The 27,107-nt window shown below is 41.5% G+C and overlaps 1 protein-coding gene, 1 long non-coding RNA gene and 1 other non-coding gene across 4 annotated transcripts; 2 read left to right on the top strand and 1 right to left on the bottom strand.

Moving 5' to 3' along the window:
- Positions 1 to 760: 760 nt before the first annotated feature.
- Ppcs (phosphopantothenoylcysteine synthetase) lies at positions 761 to 19,172 on the bottom strand. The gene is made up of 7 exons (XM_084606849.1): positions 18,376 to 19,172; positions 15,872 to 15,960; positions 14,949 to 15,085; positions 12,428 to 12,651; positions 5,357 to 5,476; positions 3,751 to 3,816; positions 761 to 2,714 (listed from the first exon to the last, which is right to left on the bottom strand). The coding sequence occupies exons 1-7, from the start codon at positions 18,514 to 18,516 to the stop codon at positions 2,463 to 2,465; spliced, it is 1,029 nt and encodes a 342-aa protein (XP_084462975.1). The 5' UTR covers positions 18,517 to 19,172; the 3' UTR covers positions 761 to 2,462.
- A 495-nt stretch (positions 19,173 to 19,667) lies between these two features.
- On the top strand, positions 19,668 to 19,770 carry LOC146185915 (U6 spliceosomal RNA). The gene has a single exon (XR_014708368.1). It is a non-coding gene; the product is annotated as a U6 spliceosomal RNA (small nuclear RNA).
- Positions 19,771 to 20,346: 576 nt separating this feature from the next.
- Positions 20,347 to 25,629, top strand: LOC146185914 (uncharacterized). Of its 2 annotated transcripts, none has more exons than XR_014708055.1 (2): positions 20,347 to 20,667; positions 22,724 to 25,629. It is a non-coding gene; the product is annotated as an uncharacterized LOC146185914 (long non-coding RNA). The 2 variants fall into 2 exon arrangements; XR_014708056.1 differs by having other exon boundaries at positions 20,347 to 20,671.
- The last annotated feature ends 1,478 nt before the right edge of the window (positions 25,630 to 27,107 follow it).

Below are 27,107 nucleotides of genomic sequence, written 5' to 3'. Positions count from 1 at the left end.
GTTAATATTACTTCAGTCTTGCCTCTCTAATTGGAGAACGTCCTGCCTACATTACTGTAGTCTTAACGCAATGTAGTATGCTGTTTTCTTTTTTTATTAAATGAATAACAACGACATTCAATTTTAATTAACACTTTAAACTGCCGAATGCTTGAGATAGGTTGGTGCCAAAATTGCTATATTTATTTAAAAACAAACTCTTCAAGCAGCTTTCCCTCAGTGCATGCCATAGTAGTGAGTTCCAATATATTGAAATGTAGTGTATTTGCTACAATATGCTGCAACACACAGTTAAGTGCATAGACATAGCAGGGTGAGGTGTTGTTAAGCTTAAAACATGCAGTAAAGATGCAAAATGCATTTTTTTATGGACAACTATCGTCCTACAGTGTTGAAAATCACAATCAACACAACTGACGAGCGTAACACTTCTTTGGAAATGGGAAGAGTAACGCTGGGCTTACAGCTTGGGGTCGGTGGTTAGAAGATAAAAGAATTTGCAGCATGGTGAAGCATGCGAGGACATCGTCCCCAGTAGGCAAGATGGGGATGTAGTTAGGATGACAACAGTGAGGCATATTTAAGATAGACTACAGGCTATATAATGTCCTCTGCAGGATATCGTAGAATCTTGCCGTCGGCAGAATTAAAATTTTTCTGCATATGCACGCTTCGTCCAAATAACTGTAATAAATAAAAGTGCTGTTTAGGTTGTTTGCAAGATGAAATGGGAACCATAAAAGTAGCTAGCAAACAAGAAAATATGTAAAATGTTTATTGCACTTTTTTTTTACACTACGCTGCTACAACAAGCCATTTATCAACATCTCCAGAAACCTTTCCAAATGCATTCACAAAGGCCTTGCATTCCTGTCAAGACCCTTCACTGCGCACTACATAAAGTATCCCCCCTCCCACCCCACCTTCCTTTTTTGCCAGTACGGTTTTGATAAACATTAGCTTACCTCCAGTTTCCCTGCTGGCATAGTAGTAATTGCTAGGTAAACCTCACTGCAAAAATTTGTTTCATATTACCAGTTGTAACTATAACAGCCTTGACAGTGAGGATGCACACTAAACTCTCTCATAGCGTCTCTCGTAGCCCGAGTCGCTTTGGGACGTTAAACCCCACAAACCAACCAACCACTAAACTAAACATTCTTGTCTCTTGCTTTATGTAAGTTGCAGTCAAATGCCATTAATGCTTGTAATAGTAATGAGCCGTAGTGTGAAGCCAAACACAGTATTTATTGCATGCCACTCGATATTTAGGAGAGAGTGGGACAAATTTACAGTCGGGATATGTGTGACCACTGTTTGGTTCATAGGAAAATTTTGTCCCCAAATGACTCGAGAAGTTGTAAGGGACACTCATCAGTGTTCTCACTTTATACAAGGGCGCTTACTGCCCAGAAAGAAAGCAAAAGCAGGGCACCTAATTTTTTATATCTCCTGCTAAATGTTGAGGGATATCAATGAAAGGAAATGTTGTATATGCATTTCACCTTACTGCATTGTAGACCGTGTTAAGGTGCAAAAGGCATAAGAGAACGTAAGCTAGGCCTCGCATAGAAAACACTGAACCATCATCACCAAAACTTGCATCTGTTTGACAAGCATGCATCTTGACTCTGCTGGAAGCCATTCTAGGCTAGATGCAATGTTTCCAAAATAGTTATCAAATGAGGCAAAAGTTTGTCATTATGTCCACCCGTAGTTTCTAGAACAGTTAAAGGCAGAGAAATCCGACTAATTTGGGCACTACTGCAAAGCACAACCTTTTCACAGCTCACATTTCGAGCTTGTACTCTGTACAGGGAAATCGCTTACCACTGTCCGTCAAGAATCTGAACATATGCAATTGGATTCACTTTAGATGAGCGAAGAGCTGAAATGATCACAATTCTTGCAGACGTAAAACATTTCCTAGGCACACTCTTCCCATATTTTATTCACGTCTATGCATATTTTGTTCATCATTGTTCATAATACTGTTGCAGGATGCTCTTAGCAATGCTACTGCGCAACCATATTATTGTCGTAATTATTTCTACAAACTATAAATCTAGCTAGAAAACAAAACTTACACTGCCCCGCAACATGCAGGGAGTGAAGATGCGTGGCTGTTCTCCCTTACTTGAACCACGCCGTGTTTCAACAGCTAACCAATGTACACCACTCCATGTTGCTACCATCTGACCAAATAGAAATGTTAATGAATGCCTGTACAAAACGTTAATAAGCACATTTGTTATCTTCAGCAAACCACAAGAGAGCACAGCAAATGAGACAGGCAATGTACACTGCAACTAACGAGCAGAGTGAAGCAACTCTGCTTTGGGTGATTTGCGCTATTTGTGTGCACATATCGGTGGTCGAGAGCAGTGATACTTGTGGCACTGCAAACAATGGAATGGGAAACTGTCTGAACGTGCTCTCTGCTGAACTGTTTGTAATAACAATCACTGTAGAATGTTGTTGACCTCTATGTTCCCTGGACTTGGACTCATGTTGCCTCTAGTGAGGCCGAGAGTTATGGCAGGGCTGTTATGAATGTGTTCGGCGTGACGTTGAGAAAGCTTGTCCACAATGATCTGCTCGATCTCAACACCAGTGGCCGCCTGCTCAGGTGTCAGCTTGATAACCTCGTGATCGTCGTTCGTCACAAAGATGACCCGGTGCTTGCGACTGTGAAGCTCGTTGCCAATCACAAGCTGCAGAGGGGAAAGGATGCGATGAGTACCAATTGCTGCCGGGTAGACATGCTTCCTTTGACCGCAGTCACATCACAATATTTCTCAGTGGAATGGATTACAATATAGTAGAGCCTCCTATAGTAAACTCAGATAACTGAAAAAAAGAAAATTGCACAGAGAAAATAACAGAAGGATGGAAGTTATTTTGGAGTATTTTTTTTTTCATAAAGCAACACTACACGTTTAAAAAGTAGCAATTTAATTAATTACTAGACAGCATCTTCAGGGCCATTGATTGCTATAGCAAACTGATACAGTAAAAATTTTAGCCGGTCCAAGTGATCTTACTATCGAGGGGTTCTGCTATACGACACGCCAAGCGACAAATGAAAGAACTGCTAATCGCAGAATCCATACAGAGCACTGTCGTCAAATTGGCACAACCCAGAGTAAATAATTAAGTGAATATTACCCGATTTGACTGCAGAACATCTAGACCATGCTTTCTGTTCGTTATTAACACAAAGTACTAGCTTTTTGGAAAATTGTAGCACCTCCTCAATTGGAAACTCCTTAGGACTATCACAGGATACCTTTTAAACCTGCTGCGATGAACAGCTTTTGACATGATGACTAAAACAATTGCAGAATGGTAAAAGCCAGCTCCGAAAATTGGTTTTGGTGAATATATGACACATATATAGACAGAAAAATGATGCCCTGAATACTGTTGGAAATCTTCTTGTATGTATAATGATTAGCTGATCTCGTAACTTCAGTCGGTAACTTCACTAACTGTGTTTCTGCAATGATCGAAAGCAAGCTTGCAATTTTTCTTCAGTAAACAAAGAGCAAATACTGACAGGTGCGCAGCTCGTTACGTCACACACATAAGGTTGCCCATAGGAATTGCCCGACTGAAGACACAGAACAAAAGAGTGCAAAATTAAACATGATTAATTAACAAAGGATCAGAAGATTAAACAGAATCTACTGTGAAATAAGTGGATGGATTTCAGAAAAACTCTCCAGCTGCCCATTAAGAAACACTTGCCTTGTGTTTGTAGGTAGCCAGGGCTCTCCTTGCTTTGTCCAGGAGAATCCCATCATCTGTCTCCAGCTGGGAAACACGAGCAGTGCTCAAGGTCAACAACTTGTGGGTCATTAACCCTAAGCACCACAAACTTACCGAAAGTATACCCAGTTTAGCTGCCCTATCAGCCAATATATGATTACTTAACTCTTCAGCTACTGCTACTATTACCAAGAGAAATGACGGGCAACGAGATATGTTCAAGACCGTTTCTCAGAGTAGACTTGCTCTGCGATGCACTGATGTTTATTTAAACCTTGAAGTCATGCAACCACTTTACGCCCAGAACATTTCTCAGTGCAGCTGTCAGTAGCTTGCTTGGCGTGAGAGCAGCACCACTGTTAGCATAATACATCTTGTAATCATCTCACGGTCACATGACATCACATAACCTATGACGTGGCATCGCCCGATAATCGTGACCATGCTGTGCGTCGTCCTGTGGCATCATCGGCGGCAACGGCCCTTCCAAACACACACTGCACACCTACAGTTGCTTTCCTGCCGTGCCTAAGTGCAAGGCACCAAAGAAAGCCAACGGACCAACATATGTGGTGGCCGCTCCCACAGAAACATAACGTGAGGGAAAACGCAATGGCTTCTTTGCTGTGCCTTAGGGGCATAGGAATGAACCACTTGATAACTACAACTATGCGCTTACATACCAGCCGGCCAGGTCTTCGGAATGTAGCACGAGCAAAAATGCAGCGACTATAAGCCATCGCAAAGTCTTTTTCCCATGTCACCGGTGCAAGGGGGCGAAGCATCCGGAAACAACCAAGAAAGCCATCCCAGTTCGTCATTGCCTTGTACGGACCAGATTTGTTAGTAAATCTCTTCTGTGCATAGGACAACGCAAATACGACTGAATTTTTCGAGAGCTAAAAAAGGAGTTCTGCATACTGGAGGCCTATAAATGCTAATCTACACTTTTACACAGTGGAAGTCTCAATTCCAGATGCCTTTGTACCTCATTCTACAGTTAAATTTTTCAGAATCAGACAATTCGGATTATCCATTTTCCCGAACATATAATAAATTTTTTCCCCACATTTTTTTTAATAACGTACCAACAAGGTTTTACTGCGTTTGTTTCCTTTTTCTCGGAACCGACAGAACCACCAAGCGTCCGTTCTCTGCACTATATGCTTTACCCACGTGCATCTGCTCTTCTCCACTTGAGCTGCTAAAAAATGTTGTTGGCTTGTGTTTGTCCCTTAGCCCACTCTGCTCTCTCCCTGCCAAATGGAATCATCCCAATCAACCTTTCTTTCCACACTTTTCTGCGTCATCTTCAACCTAACTTCAAGCACTTTCATTGCCCTTTACCACCAGTAATTTTCTATTTACCATTTGCTGATAGCTCGAGCAGTGCTTCAAGATGTACACTGAAAAATAATTGCGGAGGTCAGCAGGTTGCTCCAAACGACAGAATAAAAGTAGAAAGTGATAGAGAATCCAGTGAATTACTATTTCAACACACAGCTGCTGTTTCCAGAACACTAAGCAAGCAGTGGCCCCTTGCATCCTAAGGCAATCAACACAATCAATCAATCAATGCAGGCACCTTGAAAGAGACGACGTAGGCAACAGGGTTCCAGTGGCAGATGAGTGGCTTGAGCATCTTGGGGACCAGATGCAGGTGAAGCTGAAGTGGTCCCGTGTCCGAGTGGATTTTGTGCTCGGGCTGCATCACAGCACAGCATTCGTGGAACGGCGTTCTCACAGTGCCACATCTATTGGTGCACAATCTTTCACAACTAGATTCGCTTCCAATCGTCAGTTTTTGGTTGCCATGAGTACACAATAACTGACTGTTTATTTTATAGCCTTACCGATATGGAACAAAATCCTGGCACATACATAATATAGCCGTTATCCTTATATACTACTGTAATTTCCCGAATATAGACACCGCAGTGGCAGAAAATTTAGGCTTAAAATAAAACACTTTTGCTTAGATAGTCCGAAGGGATGGATTTTGGATCAAAATACCGTTTCTTAGATAGTCAATAGTCAAAGCATCAGTTAAGTTGGGCTAGTTGCATTTTCGTGGATAAAAATGTAAGAGCAAGAAATACCACATGCAGAAGAAAAGACTCAACACAAACGCTACCAAAAACTGGAGGTTTTCATCACAGGCAGAGCAATAAATAGCAAGCATTGTGAAAACAAAAACACAAGTGAAGATATCAAACACTAAGCTTGAATGCTGCCACGAAGGCACTGCCATCAGCACCTTAATTCAAAAAGGACAGCGCCCCTTGCATTAGTTTTACTTATGCATTGGCACATTTATTGATTTGTTCATATACAAACTAAACTACATTTTGCATATGCGCTCACTAACCCACTTAAAGTAGGAGGCCACTTTTCAGAAAAAAAAATTTTAATATCAAAGGCAAAGAAGAATTTAGTGGTCTGTATTAAATATTGCCTTTTTGTATTGTAATCAGAAAGTTCAGTAAAATCTCGTTACAAGAGACATGGTTACAAGAGACACTCGGTTATAAGAGACACTTAAAAATAGTTTGCTTGGTTTTCCTATGTTTGCCATGTTAACAACATTGCATACAAGAGACATGGTTACAAGAGACACTCTGTTACTAAGGAAAATTTTTGTAGGTCCCTAGAGTAATTTCTTCACTATTTATAAGAGACACAACTAACCCAGGTACATCCATGCAACACAGCTGACTTGTACCAACTCGTATGTGCGGCAGTTTATATTCTCTTAATTAAATTCTGTTGTATATCAGTGTCTTGTTTTGTTGCAATATGTCAAGAACCAAAAAGGAGTGCCTCCTCTTTACTGAGAAGTCAAAACGCCCCTGTTGTTTCAGTCACATAGGATTGTGCTGACAGCGCCTGAAACAATAAGGACATTTTGATTTCCCAGTCAAAAGGAGGCACTCCTTCTTAGTTCCTGACATACTGCAACAAAACAAGACACTGATACGAAGCAGAATTTAGATAAGGGAATCTAAACTTCCACACATACGAGCTGATAGAAATTTTTGGTTACAAGAGACACCTTTTTGGGTTCCCTTGAGTGTCTCTTGTAACGAGGTTTTACTGTATACAGGAAAAAATTTCTTTTTTACCTTTACTGACAATAAAATGTACTAATATGCATCCCACGCCAGCAATCATAGCTCTTGCATACCTCGCCACAACGAAAATTACTTTTGCAATTATAAACATAAAAATGGCGGCTGTGCAGTGATCAGTTGTCGATTTTTAATGACAAAATTACCAAAAAAGAATGGTTTTCAATTAGACATGTTTCTAAAACGCAACAATAATAAAAGTTATAATTTGGCTTTTCGCAGTTCATAGCACGGCATAATGTATAAAGAATAGGTGCAAAGCTTCATTAAAATATTTTTTCAGGGAAAACGAGAAAACGAATATAAAAAGAGTGGCTATAGCTACATATGTCATATAGCATTGTTCAGGAAGGTTTATAGCCAAGGTCCTCCTTACTTTTTCTTTACTTCTTTTTGCCCGCGCATCTGCTTGTGTTTTTTTTTTCTTAGCGTTTCTTGTGACATAGAGTAATGGGATAATTTCCTGATGCCCTTTTTGGTCGCCTGTAAAACAAGCTTTCATCTTTCCCATGCAACTAAAGGCTGTAAAAAACAAGGTGAAAGCTGACAAATATGCGAGGCTCTGGACAGATAGTCTGCAGGTTCAATTTGTGCAGGAACGATCCAGTGTATACCATCTATGTGGTCTAAATGTCATGTGTCACTCTTGTGAACGTTTTTGTTGTTAAATGCAAACAAAAACAGACATTTATGCATGAAGACAAGTGTGATTATAAAACCTGGAAACTAAGATGCAAAAACAAAAAAAGCAAGACCACTAAAACAGAAATATCTTTTGACACCTGAAAACCGAAATGACAGTTTCATTTTATCAAATTGACTAAAAGGTTAAAAACTTTGTTATCTTCGGAATGGTTTTATTCAAATGTATAATCATTTAAGAGTAATGATACTGTCATGTTGCCTAGCGTTGCCAGGTGGCAATATAAACTGATCAAATAAAATTTATAGACTTATGGTGGGCAAAATGTCATGCATCCCTCCTGTGAGTGTTCTTGTCACTAAATGAAAACAAAAATAGACATACATGCTTAGAAACAATTATTATGATTGAAAATTGAAATACTAAGAAGAAAAAAAAAAAGCAAGACTGTGAAAACATAAAAAAATATTTTGTTTTGAAAGATGAACAGGGAGTTACAAATTTGGCTGTATCTTTGGAGCGGATTTAGTCAGAAGCATAATTTTTTTTTTTTGCTAATCATTCAGAAATGATTGTACTTTAAAAAAAAATAAAATTTGAAAAACTAAGTTTTTTTTTTTTCAATAATAGCAAGTTTTCAAAGTGGCCTCCTACCTTAAAAGCAGTCACTGCAAGTACAGCTGGAAGCGTTTTCTAGCACATCGTAGACGATTATATATCTGAGCTGATTTCGCTATATGATCTAGTGCTGCAGAGTGCTGCAAGAGCAGTCAGCCATGTTTCTCTTTTTTTTTCTTTCTGCTGCTTCAACTATGTATATTCCACGCACACAGTTAGTCCACACAACGCAAACTTTTAACATTTAAAATGTACAGTCTGCCGACTATAGTTAGAAAATTCATCATCATCAATCAAACTATCCCCATTGCAGGGTGAAATCCACTTCTTTACTTCTCGAATTAACCCGATCCTGTGCTAGCTGCATCCATTTCACCCCTCCAAACTTCTTAACCTCATTGGCCCACCTAACTTCCCTGCTATGCTTTCCTTCCCTTGGAATCCAATTCGTTAGCCTAAGCGACCATCTGTTATCCTCTCTTCACACTACATGTCCAGCTCACGCCCATTTCTTCTTGATTTCCACTAGGATATCAGTAACTTGAGTTATTTCCCTGACCTACTCTGCATGCTTCCAATCTCTCCACGTTACAACCTAGCATTTTTCATTCCATAGCCCTCTGCACTGTCCTCAGCTTAAGGAAACTCTTCTTGTTAGCCTCCAAGTTTCAGCCCCATAGGTGGGTAAAGAGAAGATGCAACTGTTGTATACTTTCCTCTTGAGTGATACCAGTAAGCTACTAGTCATAATCTGCAAATACTTGCCAAATGCGCTCCATCCCAATCTGATTCTCCTTGTTATTTCCCTTTCATGGTCCAGATCTGCAGTTATTCGCCTACCACTTCCAGTGCTTTGCTACCTATTGTGAACTGCTGCTCCTTCCTGAGGCTGTTGAACATTACCTCAGTTTTCTGCATATTGATTTTCAAGCCTACCTTTCTGCTATTCCTGCCTAAGTCATCAATCATTCTTTTCAGTTCATCCCCTAAATTACTTGGCAAAGCAATATCATAGCACCCTTCAACCCTTATTCCTAACTGTTCCCATTCCAAGTATCTGAATACATTCTCCAAGCAAGCTGTGAATAGTACTAGGGAGATTGTGTCTCCTTGCCTAACACCTTTCTTTATCGGAATTTTCTTACTTTGCTTTGGTTGCTGTGCAGCCACTATAGATATATTCCAGTACTTTCATATACGGCTCGTCAACAAACTGATTTCGCAATGCCTGCATGACTGCCGAGGTTTCTACTGAGTCAAATACTTTTTCATAATCAATGAATGCTATGTATAAGGGGTTGGTTAAATTACCTGGTTAGTGGTATGGATATGATCGATAGTAGAGTACCCTTTCCGAAACCCTGTTTGATCTTTTGCATGATTGAATGAAGTCTAAGGTTATCTTTATTCTGTTAGCTATTACCTTAGTAAGTACCCCGTATGCAACGGACAGTAAGTTGATTGATCTGTAATTTTTCGAGTCCTTACCGCCCTTTGTCTTATGAATTAAGATAATGTTAACATTCTATTAAGATTACGATACTTTAAACGTCTTCAGGCATTGTGTAAAGAGGTTGGCCAGTTTTTCTAGCAAGATATCCCCACCGTCCTTCAACAAATCTGCAGTTGCCTGATCCTCTCCAGCTGTTTTTCCCTCCTTCATACTTCCTATAGCTTTCCTAACCTCGTGCTTCATAAGTGGCAGAATGTCTGATTGCTTTTTACTACTGGCAATTTCATTATTGTCCTGACTACTTCGGCTACTGTACAGGTCAGTATAGAACCCCTCGGCTTCTTTGATTATCTTGCCCATATTAGCACTGGCATTGCTCACCTGATCCCTTAGCATATACATCTGATTTCTGACTATACTTAATTTTCTCTTCGCTGCTTTAAGGCTACCGCCATTCTCTAGAGCATGCTCAACTTTCCTTATGTTATACTTCCTTATGGTGGCCACTTTACGCATACTGATTAGCTTTGACAGCTCTACCAGTTCTATTCTCTCTGTTGGGTTGGAGACTTTCATACTTTGCTATTTCTTAATCAAATATTTCGTCTGCCTGGATAATTTAGAGTATCCTTTCTAACTATCCTACAGCCTACTTCTACCGTGCACTCAGTAATGATATCTGCAAAGTTATGATTTAGTGCTCCTACATTAATGTCGTCTTCCTCAATTAAAGCAGATTATCTACTCTGTAGCAAGGTCCTGAAATCTGCTACCATCCCGCTCACTGTTCAATTGTTGGTGGACTTTTTCCTTATTAATCTCTATGTTCACTTTTCAAACGTAGATGAATTTGAGACCTTACCACCCTGTGGCCACTGCATCGCACCTTTATGATTACTTCTACACCCTGCATAATGAGAGTGTTAAAACACCGTATGAAGCCAATTTAATTTTTAGTCTCCCATTAGAGGTTTTCAATGTCCACTTCCAGCTTTTCCGTTTGCTGGAGAAGGTATTCATGATTCTTCAGTTTTTGCATTCTGCGAACTCGACTAATAACTCCCCCTTGCTATTCCTACAGCCACGGCCATAGTTACCCACTGCCTGGTCCCCAGCCCAGCTTTCTGCCTACCATGGCACTGAAGTTGTCTATCAGTACAGTATATTGCATTTTTACTTTCCCACTGCTAAATATTCTACACCTCCTTAGAAGCTTTTGACTTCCTAGTCATCATGACTTCATGTAGGGCGTATAGGCCTGTACAAGCTTCAGTTTATACTGCTTCATCATCATCATCATCATCAGCCTGATTATACCCACTGCAGGGCGAAGGCCTCTCCCATATTTCTCCACTTAACCCGGTTCTGTGCTAGCTGCATCCACTTGATCCCTGCGAACTTCTTAATCTCATCCGCCCACCTAACTTTCTGCCGCCCCCTGCTACGCTTTCCTTCCCTTGGAATCCAGTTTGTTACCCTCAGCGACCATCGGTTATCCTCTCTTCGCCCTACATGTCCTGCCCATGTCCATTTCTTCTTCTTAATTTCCACTAGAATGCCGGTAACTTGAGTTATTTCTCTAACCCACTCTGCACGCTTTCTATCTCTTAATGTTACCCCTACCATTTTTCGTTCCATAGCCCTCTGGGTTGTCCTCAACTTAAGTAGAACTCTCTTGGTTAGCCTCCACGTTTCAGCCCCATAGGTGAGTACAGGCAAGATGCAACTGTTGTATACTTTCCTCTTGAGCGATACCGGTAAGCTGCTAGTCATAATCTGCGAGTGCTTGCCAAATGCGCACCATCCCAATCTTATTCTTCTTGTTATTTCCTTTTCATGGTCCGGATCTGCGGTTACTACCTGACCTAGGTAGACATATTCGCCTACTACTTCCAGTATTTCGCTACCTAATGTAAACTGCTGTTCCTTCCCGAGGCTGTTGAACATTACCTTAGTCTTCTGCATATTGATTTTCAAGCCTACCTTTCTACTTTTTCTGTCTAGGTCATCAATCATTATTTGCAGTTCATCCCCCGAGTTGCTTAGCAAGGCAATGTCATCAGCAAATCGCAGATTACTGAGGTATTCTCCACCTACCCTTATCCCTAACTGCTCCCATTCCAAGTCTCTGAATACTTCCTCTAAACAAGCTTATTATACTGCTTATTAAGCTTAAATATGATGCCTGTCACTCTCTCATTAATGCTATAGAATTCATCTTATTACCAGCTATATGCTCGTTGACAAGGAACCCTACTCCTAGTTCTCGCCTCTAGGTAAACCTCGATAACACAGTACATGCCAGTCCTTCAGCATAGTATATGCCTCATTTGTCCTCCCCACATCACTAAGCCCTATGATATCCCTTTCATACCCTCTAGTTCCTCTAACAGCACTGTTAAACTAGCCTCACTATCTAGGGTTCCAGCGTTAAACGTTGCTAAGGTCTGTTTAGAACGGCAGCCTGTCTGGAGCCAGAGATCCTTAGCACCCTCTGCTCTGCCCAGGGTGGCCCACCTTAACCTATGATGGCCGTCATCTTGGGTGGCATCACGTGACCTAAGGTGGCCCCAAAGTGTGACACATTCTGCGAACGACAGTATGAGCCATTAAAGGCTTTCACCTTAAAAAACTAACAACAAACTGCTTTACTGTCGAGAAGGAATTCTATGCTATGGACATGAATGTGGGGCTTCACTGCAGAGTTACGTTGACTGTGACCACATTTGTTAGGTAAACAAGATTAGCTGAGATTAGTGCAAGTACATTGCAAGTACACTGCAATGAGGTCTTACTATAATGAGAACGACTTACCATGTCCTCTGGAGGCACATAGAAGTCTGACACGGCAGCAGCCAGATACAGGAGGGCGCGTGCTCCCAGAGGTCGCAGAGCCACAGCGCACGCCTTCAGCAGGAACAAGTAGTCGCTCAGTGTGGTAAAGCAGACCTGAAGAAGGCGCCTCTCACTGCCACCTGCCATAGCCCGCTGGTAACCCTCAAGGGCAGGTTGCACTACAGACACTGCATCCGCTCGTACTGCATTGCGATAGCAATTTACCGTCATTCACTGCAGCTTCTCACATTTCAAAAGATCCATGCATCCAGGTATGCAGCCCAAGGTGAATATATTTTTTTCTTCGAAGAGTTCAAGGGAGAAAGAGTATATCAGGCATAATTCTCACGCTGTGAGAAAGTCACCACTTCCAAGCAAAAATTTCAGAAGCGCCACAATCACCAAATGAGGCTATTCTTAATACTGTTTCTAACAGTATTATCAAAGCTGCAACATGTAACGTCGGCAAAGCGTCTGAATTAACAAGGAAAAGCAACAAACAGACTCTCCGCTCCTAAAAATGTTACCTCTATGCTAAGGCTAAGACCTTTACCATAAAGAGAAGCTGAATACATTGTTACGAACCAATGCCGATCTGTGACGTAAGCAGGATACGGAGGCGCCGCTATCTGTGGTGTGGGTAATCGTTCAAGGTGCTGGATTTAGAGAATGCATATAAAAATGACAATTTTCAGTGTAATTTTCCAATTTCACTCTGCCCCCAATTTGTCTTTCTGCTGTTGCCATACATTGCCTTCTATTTCTTTTATACTAGGGGTTTAACCATAAAATACATTTTAGGGGCGTATTTTGCTTAACTCATTTAATTTTGTTTGTTTCTGCGCAGCTTATTCAAGCAAGCATTTCCACATTGTTTCCTAATTTTCTTTTTGATTCATACAATCTCATGAACTAAATCTCATGAAAAATGCTATTTCATGCTATCTCTTCAAGGTACAGCCATGGCTCGGTTTCCGCACATGGGTAAAATTTTGAGCAATGAACATTGTGTTTACTGCTTTTGCAATTTAATTCAAATCCTTGAGACGATGCTTAAGAAGCTAAATGGCTTCAGCTTTGTTAACACTGTTGGAAACAATAATATGTAATATGTTCTTTCCTATTCTTTTTAACCTCGGCCTAGAGACTTGTTCCCCAAATTTAAAAAAATAGGGATGGGATTTTTCTTTGATTTTTGAAAATGATAACTGCAATTATTTAATAAGCAAGAAGTGGACCTTTTACCAGGAAATTATATGTAGGAGAGGTGAAAGAAAAAAATAAAGTGCAGTATAAGATTCACTCAGTGGTCAGGGAAAAGTGGTTCTCAAATAAATATAAAGTTCTTATGAAGAACAATGATCTGCTCTATTAATGTCATTAAGGCCCAAGCCAAACTGACACACTTCAAGACAAATAATTTCTTGCGTGTTTGGTTTGCTTGCATCAATTTTTTAGTATCCACATGGCTAAAAGGTGAAAAAAAAACTGATATAAACAAAAGTCAGAAACCTCGAAGGTCATGCATGGACAGGTCACAAGGAAAAGAGGTGCTCAAGCAAGACAGCGTGTGCACAACAAAAGGGGAAGGAGGCTTGAATAAAGACAAGAGGACATTTTCAGAGAAAAGAGATTCAGTACAAGAGGAAAGCATATCTGCAAGCCCTCCGCAACTCCTCTAAGGAAGTATTAACTTGAAGAGCTAGTCATATATCCTCCGATACTAACGCGGCTCTTCTTACTGCCCAGTATGTTTCTGTATAAGAATTAGGACACCCACTCAGGTTGTAACAGAATGCCACTACAAACGTACACGATGAAATCCCGTTACTTCTAGTCATCGATATTTAAAAACAGCAGAGTTCCATTCGGGTCCTGGTGTCAGTAGCTGTCATTCCTATTTTAGCCTATGGCCTATTTCTCCTATTTTTTCATATCTATATTTATATCTATTTCTCTTTCTATGAAGAGAAAATTTTCCTTGTCTGTCTACTACACAAGTGCACTGCTTGGACTCATTATTTTTAGTTTATAATGCGTAACTGTAGGTTTGAAAAAAAAACTGTTGGTTTGAATTAGGCGAGCTTAAATGCAAAATTTATGTGCAAAATTATTTTGCTCAAGCTCGCAAGGTGGATTCTTTTTTTTTTTTCTTTCACAGAAGCTCAAAAAAAAAAAAAAACGAAGTGCATGCTTTAAAAAACTTGTTCACTGTCGAAATACAGCTATAATGTTCATGAGTGTATTTCAAGTGAGATTTTAAGAGATATGTTTAGATACTAAGTTAACTGACAAGAGTCTCCAGGTCCAATCAATAGAAATAGAATGAGCTCATCACACATGCAGATTAACACATAAGTTGGGACCTTTCTCAAAAACCTCAGTAATAATTTTGTAATTTTACCTGTCAATGTTAAACAAAAGTATGCTACTGAAAGTGAAAAACAGCTGTAGTGAAACACAGGTAGTGCTTACTGCTTAGAAGACATCAGCCTCTCACCCTCAATGCGACTGTTGTCACCAGGCACGAACTGGAGATAGCTGAGAAGTTCACCCGGCTTGAAGCGCCTTGCAAAAGGTTGCAGGCTGGTTGATCGATACAGAAAGAGCACGGCATAACCTTGATCCAGGAAGTATCTTGAACGAAGAGCCCAGTCAAGGCACATTTCCAGTTGTAGTTAAGAGGCAAAAACTTCTAGCTAGCCTTTCTTCAGCAGGTGCTTGGATATGCAGCAAAAAGTTTTGAGTGTATGCCTTGTTGATTTTCTTAGCTTCAACTGAACGGCTACAACACAATAATAAAGTTTCAGAGAAAGACATTAAATATGCATCTTTTCTGCATGAGCAAAACTTGAGACAGAAGAAGTTTTGTCAAATTAAATGTCTTTACAACCACGTTACTTACACTGGTAGTAAGTAAAAAAAAATTCAACGTTTCACTGACATAGTCACCTTGGGTTTAAACCAAGTCTGACCTAGTGCTTAGATTTGATTACTATTGCATTTGAATGCAGTCTCAGCATGTATAGGCATTAAGGAAGTTGAATTATAACTGTTGTTTGGTTACCGCAACTAGTTTGTGGCTTCCAACCATTAAGAGCAGTCATTAATGGTTTTCAAAAAAAGAACAGTGAGTTCCAAATCAAACACTGTTCCATTATTTTAGTCTGAAGTGCTAACAATGTTTTGGTTAGAGTGCTATTGTAATTCTTAGGGAATCATGATGCCAAGTGACAATTTTCAAAATAGTGAATCCATGAAAGGTGCTACATTTTTTCTATTTGTTGCAGTACCATGTAGGAAACATGCATATATTCTATGGAGAACACTGAAGCTAATTAAATTAATCCTGACCGTTCTTCCTCTCTCTTCAAACTGAAAGAAAGGAAACATCAAGAAACACATAGACAAAAAAAAGGATACTCGGCTGATGCAGAGCCCCTTGTACCTGCGCTAAAGTTGTCAACAAATCGCACTGTGTTGTGCTCAAGGGGCACAGTTGTTCCTCCAGACTGCCGGAAAGTGCAAAATGTGCAAATCAGTATCCAAAAACAAAAAACAATGCCCATGCAGCAAGGGTTAAATAGTCAAAACATTTGAGTCTCAATTTTAAAGTATTCCTCCGGGGTGGCGCAGTGGTTACGGCGCTCGACTACTGCTACTGAGGACGCGGGATCGAGTCCCGGCCTCGGCGGCCACTTTTCGATGGTGGCGAAAAGCAAGGCGCCCGTGTGCTGTGCGATGTCAGTGCACGTTAAAGAACCCCAGGTGGCCGAAATTTCCGGAGTCCTCCACTACGGCGTCTCTCATAGCCTAAGTTGCTTAGGGACGTTAAACCCCACGAACCAACCAAAACAACCAACGAACCTAACTTGTGAAAAAGCACGGGCTGAGGACCCGTGATGCTGCATTACAAGAACTACTCACTTGCCATCGCTACCTGCGGAAAACCGATCGAGGACTCAAGGAACTGTTGTGAGAGCACGTCGGCGCATACTTCTCAATTCTGTGTCCATAGCAAACCTTTTTTTTAGTTTTAAGCGCACATTATTCTTTTTATGTTTCAATTACATACAGACTACATACAGGCTTTACAGACTAATTCAGCCTCAGCGCTGAGTTTGCGATCATTGGCAGCTTGCTAGCAAATTTGGCTTTCTCCGCACAATTACGATGCTTCGCTTCCATTCCCAACGTTCGTACCTTGGCATCCCGCCTTCACTTTGACCATCTAGCTGTCTCAAACTGAGCATTCTTCTCCACCTTCTCAGCGTCCGTCTTACAACTTCTCTCTGGTCATCGAGCAACACCATCACAAAAAGTCATATCCCCAAATTAAAATGGAGCCCCCACACTATTACACCCATCTGGGACAATGTCAGACATTGTCACATTAGTACCAGCTGCAGCTCATCACACATGTTCAAATTTAGCAACACACAAAAGAGATTATTTGCCTATACCATACCAGTATCATTCATTAATCACTACTCACTAATCAATTAGCCAAACAATTATGTTGTCAACCACCTCAATCGATCAGCCAACAGTATGTATGTCATATACACTCCATAATTTTTCCTGGTATTTCTTTTGACTTAACCTTTGATGTGCAAGACTGATGATGATGCATAAGAACATAAAGGCGCCATCTACGTTGGCAAACACGAATCAGGTCTGTAGTTCAGGTGGCTGCCACATTGCATGATGGCGCTACCCAAATGTTTGCCCCAGTAGAAATTTCACTCATCCTTGAAATCTTCCTCTTAAACCAGGGCAGGGCGACGGCTTTTTGGCGCGAGCCCAATACACTATGTGTAATATGTGTGACACTTAAATACTCGTGCAGAGCTGCAGGTTTCCAACCACACAAAAGTCCAGCTGTCCTTGGTACAAAACGAAGAGTAGGCTGATGACAGCTTTTATCCCAGCCATAGCTCAAATTATGCACCATAATGTTTTGAAATGAAGACTATCATATGACCATATTTATTTTTGTTAAACCACTGTTGTAACCTGTATGAAGGTTTGGTTTAACGTCCCGAAGTGACATGGGCTATGAGGGATGCTATAATGAAGAGCACTGAGAACTCCAACCACCTGAGGTTCTTTAATATGCATTGGCATTGACAGGGGTGCCTTGCTTTCCTACATTAAAATGCAGCCCACATGGTTAGGTTCGAACACCCGTCCTTGGTTGAGATCAGCAGCCGAACACCCTAACCACTGTGCCAACCACGTGGTGGTGGGGTGTAATCTGTAAGAGATTCATTTCTCATTGCTGCTGGAGCGATTTATACAACATAAACCTGTTTCCAGAGTTACTAATACTACATCTGCTGTTCAATGAAGGACCAATAATTAATGCCATAAAGTACCTTGATTGCAAATTACTTAATGTTATAGACTGACAGCAGATTCCCCTCAATGAAAAGCTGTAAAATAGTGAAATATGTAGGAACTGCCAGCATTTTTAATCAAACAGAATGCAATTCCACGCAGTGAACTGCCGTCACAACAGTGTATATGAATATCAAGTGTTTTTCTAATGCGTACCAAGTTACATGTGCAGCTTTTGTGTCAGTGCACCTTATGTCCCACAAAAAGGGAACTAAAGCTTTTCAACTTCATACACTGTACGCATCCATTCCAATGTTTAAGGCGCCTCTTTTCTAAGCTAGGAAGCCTGCGAATAAACATGGCTTCTCGAGCTTTCATTTTAGAAGAGGAAGGTTGGAGCGACGGATGGTCCCGTGTAACGGCTAATTTTAACCAGCAATCTGGTTCATGAGGCGTAAGCACAGAAGTTAGGCACACAAGCAAAACAACTTATCAGCGTACATGCGCCTGCGCCGTCAGTTGGTAATCGACGCGGATCGAAGTACTGTTTGTCACGGTCGCCCATTTATATCCGCACGTGCACCTACCGTGATCAGCACGACACGATCTGCCGTGTCCACAAACAAGGAACAGAAATCACTGATGCGCCGTCTCTGCTGATCGTAGTCCGCAGGAGGTTTGTTTACGCGAAAGAAAGTGTCCCACTTATCGGTTTCATCCGATGCCATAGCTGCTCGCAAGTTCCAAGCACAGTAGTGCAGACACTGGCGTGCGCCCTCGACGCGCAGCTGCAAGTGAGACAAAACCAGCTGCTTTTTCCGCTCCGCGAACGCCTCGCCGCTGCACGTCGCCGTTTGCCGCCCGACGCTTGAATCACGACCGACTTCCTCTTCATGTCGTCATATTAAGATTTCTCTGCGGCGCACGGCCAGCTGGTTCGCCGCTTGGTGCTGGGTCAATTAAGAATCGTTCAGCACCTGATCGTTTACCCGATGCACCGCGGCTATCGGATCACAGAGAGCGCTCCCACATTTCTTCGTGTGCGTGCGTGAGTGCTACTGCAAACAAGCTGTAGAAGTGTCACGCTTATCGAGACACGTTATTTACACAGTGAACAAGGAAGACCGTCTTGCCGGCTAAGGGCCGCCAACAGAAACAAGGCCACAACTACGTGCTATCTAGGTGCATCCGTTAGCGTCGGTCTAAGGAACGCAGCAGAGTATACGTCATCGTCAAAGCAGGACAAATTATTCAAAAAACCTTGCAGACAACGATTCACCGAACAAATGATGAGATCAATACTATATCAATACTATATCAATACAACGCGCACTCTCGAACAACCGAAACTTCAATAGCGGCAAAAAATTGTGAAAGACTAGGCTTGGCTTGAACTGACTATCGGAGAACTGACTGCTTTGAAAGCCTATCATTGCTATCATTATGGCCAGTAATTCTAGTCATCTCTAGTTTAAAGGTTAAAGGTTCTTGTTACAGCAATCACTGCACATAATTTGTCTACGTTAATAAAAAAGAGGCTTCAGTACAACTGCGGTAAAGTTTAAAACCAACACAATGTGTAAAATTTTCATTTTGCAGCAACATACTTGCGTCAAACCCTTGTCAAACCACGAGAGTTACTGAGAAGTCAACAGTAATATTTAAGAATTTGTCATTAAAATAATAGCAAAATATTTTGTCCTGATTAAAATTAAATATACAGTTTTGTGTGTCATAAGAAAACAATTTGAATTACTAAGTATAGAATGGATAATAGCTGTTCTTATCGACAAAATTAGTTTCTTGTGGTGTCAATAGCTAGCCACTGCTTTGAGTGCAAGAATTTGACTATAAATAGCGCAAGCAAAGTGCTTGTGCTGTACTTCCAAAGTACATATACTAAAATTGGAACGATACAGAGAAGATTAGCATGGCCCCTGCGCAAGGATGACACGCAAATTCGTGAAGCGTTCCACATTTTTTCTCCCCCGTGTAGCTAGTGTTCTTGAAATTCTGGAACAAGATTACCGTGTCGCGCCTATTCTTTTAACCCGCCTTCTGGGATGCATGCGCTAACCCCATTCCTGTCAGCGAAGGGCGTGCGACCGGCTCTCGCCGGCGGGGAAAAAAAGGGGATAGGGAGAGGATAGCGAGGGGAAGTATAGAGGGGAGCGATAGGAAGAAAGGACAGGGAGAGCTTTGTAAATTATTTACAAAGTACACTCTTCTGAGAAAATTGTGCACGCCGCCGAGAGCAGTTTCTCGTCGATTCCAGAAAATCTAGGAAATTATCGATGTTGAATCACTTATCAAATAGCGTTGACCATAGTTTGCTACACTGTGAACGTTATTAGTGCAGTAGACTTCGCATAGGATTTTTTAAAATCCCGGGCCTCAAATATTCGAGACCCTGTATATATATTATGCGTTGCCACTTTAACTGTGTTCAGTCGCGCACACTGACTGCAAACGGGTTGGTGCATTCATGCCGCAGTTCCTTTTTTTTTTTTTTTTTTTTTTGTATGTGCCGGTCCCTGTCCGCATCTCGCGGACTTTTCATAGCGCGAGCTGACGCCGACTTACTCATGACGCCGACTTACTTTTTATTACATGCTGCTGAGGGTAAAAAAAAAAGGGGAAAAAAATAAAGTTAGCACACCGCAACGTTTTTAGATTGCACACCGTCGTACGCCTACGTTTTAGTAGTTTTAGCCAAGCCAAGAGTAGAAGTTGGCTAGTTTCATCGCGAAAACCGTTGTTCCGCTCTTTGAGGTTCCGGCAGAAGGACATAGTACGCTCCTTAATCAACCGCGCCCATGGAGTTTTCCCATCCATGCTCGCATTGTGCTTTTGTGGGAATAAGCCGAGGCAGCTGAGCAGTACGTGAGTTCCAGCGCTTCTGGGCACGTTTTCTTCTTCTTCTTTGTTTTCTTTCTTTTTTTTTTTTTTTTAAGTTTTGTGGAACTGTCTTGACAGAAAAGTCGACATTTTCGTTAAGTTCAGTAACAATAATGTTCATATTTTCGCAAAAATGTTTATGTAGCGCAGAGTGTTTTATATATGGCTTTTACTAGGTCAGCATGATATGTTTTTGGGCAAATTGGTTCACCGTGCGCACTACCTTCCCATCCCTATTAGGTCCTTGAAAATCCTGTAGCACATTGAAAGGCCTTGAATATTCTTGAATTTTTTTCCGATGGTGCCTGTGTTTGAACCTTTTACACTTGATATTTCGCACTGCCTGTTTGGCCTCCTTGGCTTTCCCTTCTCCATTCAGTGGTTTCAGTGCCACCTAACGACACACACTGCTTCCTATCTGTGTAGCAACCTTTTTGTGACCTACAGGTAATAAAGACATGCTTTCTGGTAGCAAATTGAATGGGACTGTCAAGGGTGAAAGTGCTGCTCCATTTGCTCCATTCGACTCCAAACTGCTTTTCCTGCTCCATCCTGCTCCAAAACTGCTCCAACCTGGCTGCCTCCATGTCTTGCCATCAAATTTAGCAGCACATGGAAACATTTCACTGCATCGGGGGCAAATATGTAATGCATTTTGCACAGGGCTTAATAAAAATAAAATATTTATAAGGGAGGGAAGCATGGAGCATAGTAAATTTTTGTTCGCAAGTAAATTTAATATGAGCCACAATTGATAGGAGGGAATTAATTCCTAAAAATGATACACTGTGCTTGTGGCATTAACACTTCCTCCCAGCCTTTTGAATTAGGCGAGAGCAGCAAGTGAAGCACATAGCGCAAACTACTGTGAGCCATTAGAAAACTTTGCCAACTGCAAAAGACTGCATGAGCTATTCTAATTCTTTTGCTGTGAAAGCAGGAAGTACTTCATCATCGCACTTCTTTGTCAGTGACAAGCATCTCAGGCTTACGACAGACAGAATCATACTTGAAGCGTAATGGGTTGGTACGAAAAAGGTGTCGATCACTAGGCAGCTTCCAAAGGGTGTTAGAAAGCCATACAGGGCCTTTCCCCAAGATGTTAAAAGTGAGCTCCAGCATTGCTTAAGCAAAAGAATGAACTATATTGGCAGGAGGCAATGAAGCAAAGAAGATGGATGAAAAGGCTACCCTTTAGTGCCATCTATCTTTCCTGAGTGCACTGCTAACTAGTGCTCAGGAATTTATCAGTACAGGCATAGGATCAAAAAAGATATTCACAAGATAGCGGAATTGTCGTGACCATTAATCTGAACTCCAAATTAGTAGCGCTGCTTGAGGGCGACAAAGTGTTAAACTCTACATATGTCTTAACATTTAAATCTATCAAGTTCAAATAGGCAAACGGTTTAGGTCACACTGCTAGTCTGTTCCAAGTTGTTACTCAGGTCAGCCTGTGTTCTATTACACATCTTTACATGCTTTGGCTGTTTGTCTTGTGAGAGATGAATGCGAAGTTGGATAAGCACCTGACTTGCATAGAAAGGAATGAGATTGGGAACTTGTAAGTCAGAAAGAGAAAACTGCAATTATCAAAGGCGTTTGACCTTAGAAATGTGCTCCAAAACATAATTCAAATGCTCCCAAACTCTAGTTTCGTAGCTCCAATGCTGCTCCAAAATGGTGTTATTACTGCTCCCTGAACTGCTTCAAAATGCCCAAGCCTGCTTCCACCCCTGTGATAATGTAGTGGCACAGAGAACTGGTCTGCAACTTATTGGCTCAGCTTAAATGTTGACTGCATTTTTTGTTTCAATATTTGTTTTGTCCATAAATATTATATAGCAAGCTTGAATGTGGACATAATTTTTTACTTCTTTCTTAATTTAATGTGTGTTGAATTTCACATCTCATATGCCAGCATGATCAAGATCACCTTCACCATTCAATAGCTCTTCTTGATAAATGGTCCTACTCTGATTTTTGAAAACGAACTTCTTGCAAGTCAGCAAATATATGCTTTGTTTCATTGTGCAGGCTCGATTGTCGCTGACAGCAGGAGTGGCTCACATTCTCAACAAAAATTGCAAGGAGGACAACGGCGATACCAATGCCCTGAGTGTGCCTATGCTACAGATAATTCCTCCCGCTTCAAGTGCCACCACATGTCGCACACTGGAGAGCGCCCCTTTCATTGCAGCCATTGCAAGAAGAGCTTCGCAAGGAAGGGCACTTTGACAAACCACATTTACACTCACACAAAAGAGCACCCCCTCAAGTGTTCTTATTGTAGCAGGGGCTTCGCATACAGTTCTCAGCTTGCAAACCACCTCCTCATCCACACTGGGGATAAGCTGCACCAGTGCAAATATTGCAGCAAAAGCTTCACTCGGAAGTCTGGCCTGACAGAGCATCTCCGAATTCACACAAAAGAACAACCCTTCCAGTGCTGCTATTGCGCCAAGTGCTTTGCACAGTCGAGTCACCTGAAAAATCACCTACTCTGCCACACAGGTGAGACACCGCATCAGTGCAAGCATTGCAACAAAAGCTTCAGAAGGAAAAATATGTTGAAAAAGCACCTTTGCGCTCACATGGCCGAAAAGCCCTCTTAGTGCAGCGATTGCACCAAGACCTTCAGACAGTGTGGCAGCTTGGCAAATCATATGGACTAAAGGCCATACCAATGTTGCCTATGTCCAGTGGCCTTTGTAACCAAATCAAGCCTAAATCACCATCTACAATCTTACAACAGTGCTGTTGTAGTTTAATTTGTGTGAGTGTATTAGTGCACAGCGGGCATCAGAAGTACCATATGAAAATATGTTAAGCTAAGGGCATCTGCTGTTGCATAATGATGTAGGATGTTCTTCTAGTGCCCCATCACAGATCACAGTGTTTGCGGGGTAAGGGCTCTTGGACTGCTGAGCCTGGAGGCTTAGTTTTGATCCCAGCTGTGGCAGCCACATCTTTATGGAGGTGAAGTGAAAGGCGCCCATGTACTGTCCAATGTTAGTGCACTTTAAAAAGCCCTTGGAGGTCTAAATTAACTGAACCCTTCACTATGGCATCCCTTGTAACTTGAGTTACTTTGGGATGTCAGACCACATAAACCTTAGCCATGTTCTTCCGCTAGTCTGTCATGCATTGCGGCAAGTGTTGTTTATCTTATAAGTCTGATAGTTTGACCACCAAGTATTTCTTGAAAGGGTCCTGAAGGATGTTTTAACGAAGGCTGTGTTGACAATGTATGCTAGATGGCCAGTCTGATGGTGTTACAGAAATATGGGATGCTAAAATTTTGAAGGATACGATTGCAAAAGAAAAAAATCATTTTCCACAAATGGGGAGGAGGAGGAGGACAGGATGGTAGGGTAACCGGCAAAAGAAGCCAGTTTGCTTCCACAACAACAGTGTAAAGGAAGCCTGTTGGCTAGAGTCATATGCGTTTGTTGTGAGTTAATGTTCAGTTTTTATTTATGGTATTTATTTCCACACACTGCGTAACTCTTGTTTGTTTGCAAAATTAAAACTGGTGAAGTGCACTTTGGAGAATCAGACAGACTCTGCATACTTATTTCTATTTCCGGTTTCCACCTCTGTTCTCATAAGTTTGGAGAACAAACCTTCTTAGTTTTTTTGTTACGTGCATTGTATGCAGCTAGTGTGGCTCTAGCACTTTATCTTTTTTCTTGTTTTTGAAAATAGGAAAGGTAGTCCCTCTTTTAAGAGGACACAAACATTTATTTTCAGGTCACTTTGTCATTTAATTGTTCACTCTGCTAAGTGCTCTGCAGTTTATAAAAGAATATTTTGGCATTTTGTATTGGGGGGGAGGGGGGGGGGGTGAATGTCCACTGTTGGCTCTTTAGTTAAATCAGGCTGTAGTACACGCTGATGCATTTTTCCAATTTGCACTACCTTCTGATTGACATAACTAAACACGGTCAGCATGTTTAAATAAGTGTGGCTAGACTTCTACAATTCTATCACCTAAGTAATGGCTAGGTTTGTTGGTTGGTGGCTGCAGTAATTATTCTGTGCACACAATTTTAATCACTTTTTGTTTATTATAGTAGCCTTGAAGCAGGAAGAGTATGAAAATTGTGTGTACCGCTGATGAAACAAAATTTCATGCTGTACTGTTCAGATAGAGGGAACTGGGAAGGCCCACCGTGGTGACATGGGCACTAGGCTGCTGGTATCAAGTTCTTGAGTTCAGTACCACCAGTGGAGACTGTATGTGGTGGAGATGGCATACAAAATTGCCCATGTGCTGAGTGATATCACCACTGTTAAAGAACTACGCATGGCCTAAATCACCCTGGAGCCTTCCACTACTGTGTAAATTGCCCATGTGTTACTTGTGGACGTTGAACTCCACAACTCAAAATTTTAAAGAACTCTCAAAGTGCTTTGCGAAAGCAAAAAGCATTTATTGTACATGCAAACAAGAAGTGCCAACATGAGTCCTAACAGCTGGTGCCCTGCAGCGTGGTCAAATGTCAATGCAGATCCAATATTGAAAGCAGATTATGCATGTTTGTTTCCTAGCATGCACGCAGTTTACTGCATTTTTACAAATTTTTGCAATTGTGTTTACTTGCTATTCTTGTGCCATTATGACAGCCTCTTTTGATCCATTGTGGATTGTAGGCTCCTGGTGTTTTTAACATGAATGCACAAAGCTTGATGCTATTATGTTACATAGTGTATTAAGGTAAGACGAAAAGTTTAGCACATTTAACTAATGCCCATCTGCTGATATTAGCAACTGCATTTCTTTTCTTGCTTCTCTTTTTAAGATTTTCTCATTTTTTATGCGTATCCGTATGGTGCTGTTCTCTTGAGCTGTCTGCATATAAATGTTGAAAGATACGATCACAGTATGCTTGCAGATCTAATATTAATTTATGTAAGCTATTAAAGAGCCTCTTGTGTCACATGATTCTCTTTCATATGTTGAATGAATGAGTTTATTTCTGTCAAGGCAGAAGGGGCTTGGAAAAAACTGGATACTTTTCTCTTTGATGAGGTTTGAGTTGCTTCCAGCCTTAGTGGGTGTGTTGCTGATACTCTTACGATATAAAAGATGGCATATTTTACTTACACTCACACATATTCTGTACCTTGCTCCAACACATAGTTGTAACACTTGTGGGGCAAATATAACTTCAGTGTTTTAATTTAATTACTGGTTATGAGGATGTCATTTTATATAGCTGTGTGGAAGACTGGCACGAGCCATACTTACCGAAAAGGTGCAATTTCCATCTCACAGATGTTGATTTTGTGAACTGTTTGGCCAGCGTTTGCGAACTGAAGAGAGAGGCAGAACAAGGAGAAAAGAGATCTGTGCAAGAGTGTGTTTTTTCATTCGCAGGAGTTCTTTTCTGCTTAGCCTTGCCATAGTGACTCAGTGGTTAGAGCGCTCGACTGCTGAGTCGGGGGAACTGGGTTCAATCCCAGCCACATGTCGATGGAGGCAAAACAGTAGGTGCCTATATTGTGTCGAAACTCTCCACTACGGTGTCCCTCGTAATGGCAATCACTTTGGGAACGTAAACCCCATAATCCAAACAATTTGTGCTTGTTTGTAGAGCGTCTATCAGGTCCAGCCAGAAAAGCTGTCAAGACTAAACATCAAGTCCCTTGATATCGATGAACTTTTTCACTGTACAGTTCCATTATGCGACGGCTGTTACCAAAGCCGTACTCATTCGCTAGAGTCCATCTTCTGTACCTAACTAAAGATGAGTCCAAAGCCGCATTCATGTTTAGTCCTTTGAGTTTTTTGAAGCGAAAGCTACACTGTGCCTTGTAGTTCAAGCCATCGGGTATGCATGGTTTTTCACCTTGAGGGAGATTTAGATGTCAAACTTTCTTTGCTAATCCTGGTGGTCACACGACTTTGAGGCATACTCACATAGACCACCAAGTGGCCCGTGTGGTACCACTGTCAAGGTCACGTGCGGTGATGCCAGTGTGATGTGGAAGTAGAGAGCGCTAGAGGGGTGATACATATATAAATAGGAGCCCCCGGGCTCCTGCCTAGGTTACAACGCCGCACGAGAGGGCGGAGAAAACACCCTGCTACAGTAGTGCGTCGGAACGCAAAGAAGGCACGTCAGAATGAGGCCCTGAAAAGGTGGCATGCCGAAGAGGCCGATGAGCGGGCTTTGTGTTTTGCGTTTGGAGAAACGCACAATATGTTTAATCCAACCTTGGCCATGAGCGTAAGGCTATTGCTTCCCTCCAGGGTTAACGAAAGTCAAACGACCAGATAATTATTTTTCTTTGGACTGTTCTGCATTTTTCCTTGTCCATTGCATAAAGCTGCACACCCTGCAACTTGAGTGTGATATCAGTCACTGTAGTGATCTTGGGCTCTTTTGTCATTGCACAGAGCTAATACAAGCAG

This window comes from Amblyomma maculatum, chromosome 6, assembly GCF_055883805.1.
Source record: "Amblyomma maculatum isolate TAMU_Amacu chromosome 6, ASM5588380v1, whole genome shotgun sequence".
NCBI lineage: Eukaryota > Metazoa > Arthropoda > Arachnida > Ixodida > Ixodidae > Amblyomma > Amblyomma maculatum.
The sequence above is the reverse complement of the archived record's forward strand: the minus strand, read 5'-3'. Positions and strand labels throughout refer to the sequence as shown.

Excerpts from the sequence above, each read along its gene's own strand:
- Ppcs (XM_084606849.1), bottom strand. The coding sequence starts at position 18,516 with ATGGCATCGGATGAAACCGATAAGTGGGACACTTTCTTTCGCGTAAAC. Across the intron at positions 15,961-18,375 it reads ATCGTGTCGTGCTGATCACG|TCTGGAGGAACAACTGTGCC; the intron begins GTAGGTGCACGT and ends ACTTTCCGGCAG. Across the intron at positions 12,652-14,948 it reads TGACAACAGTCGCATTGAGG|TACGAGCGGATGCAGTGTCT; the intron begins GTGAGAGGCTGA and ends ATCGCAATGCAG.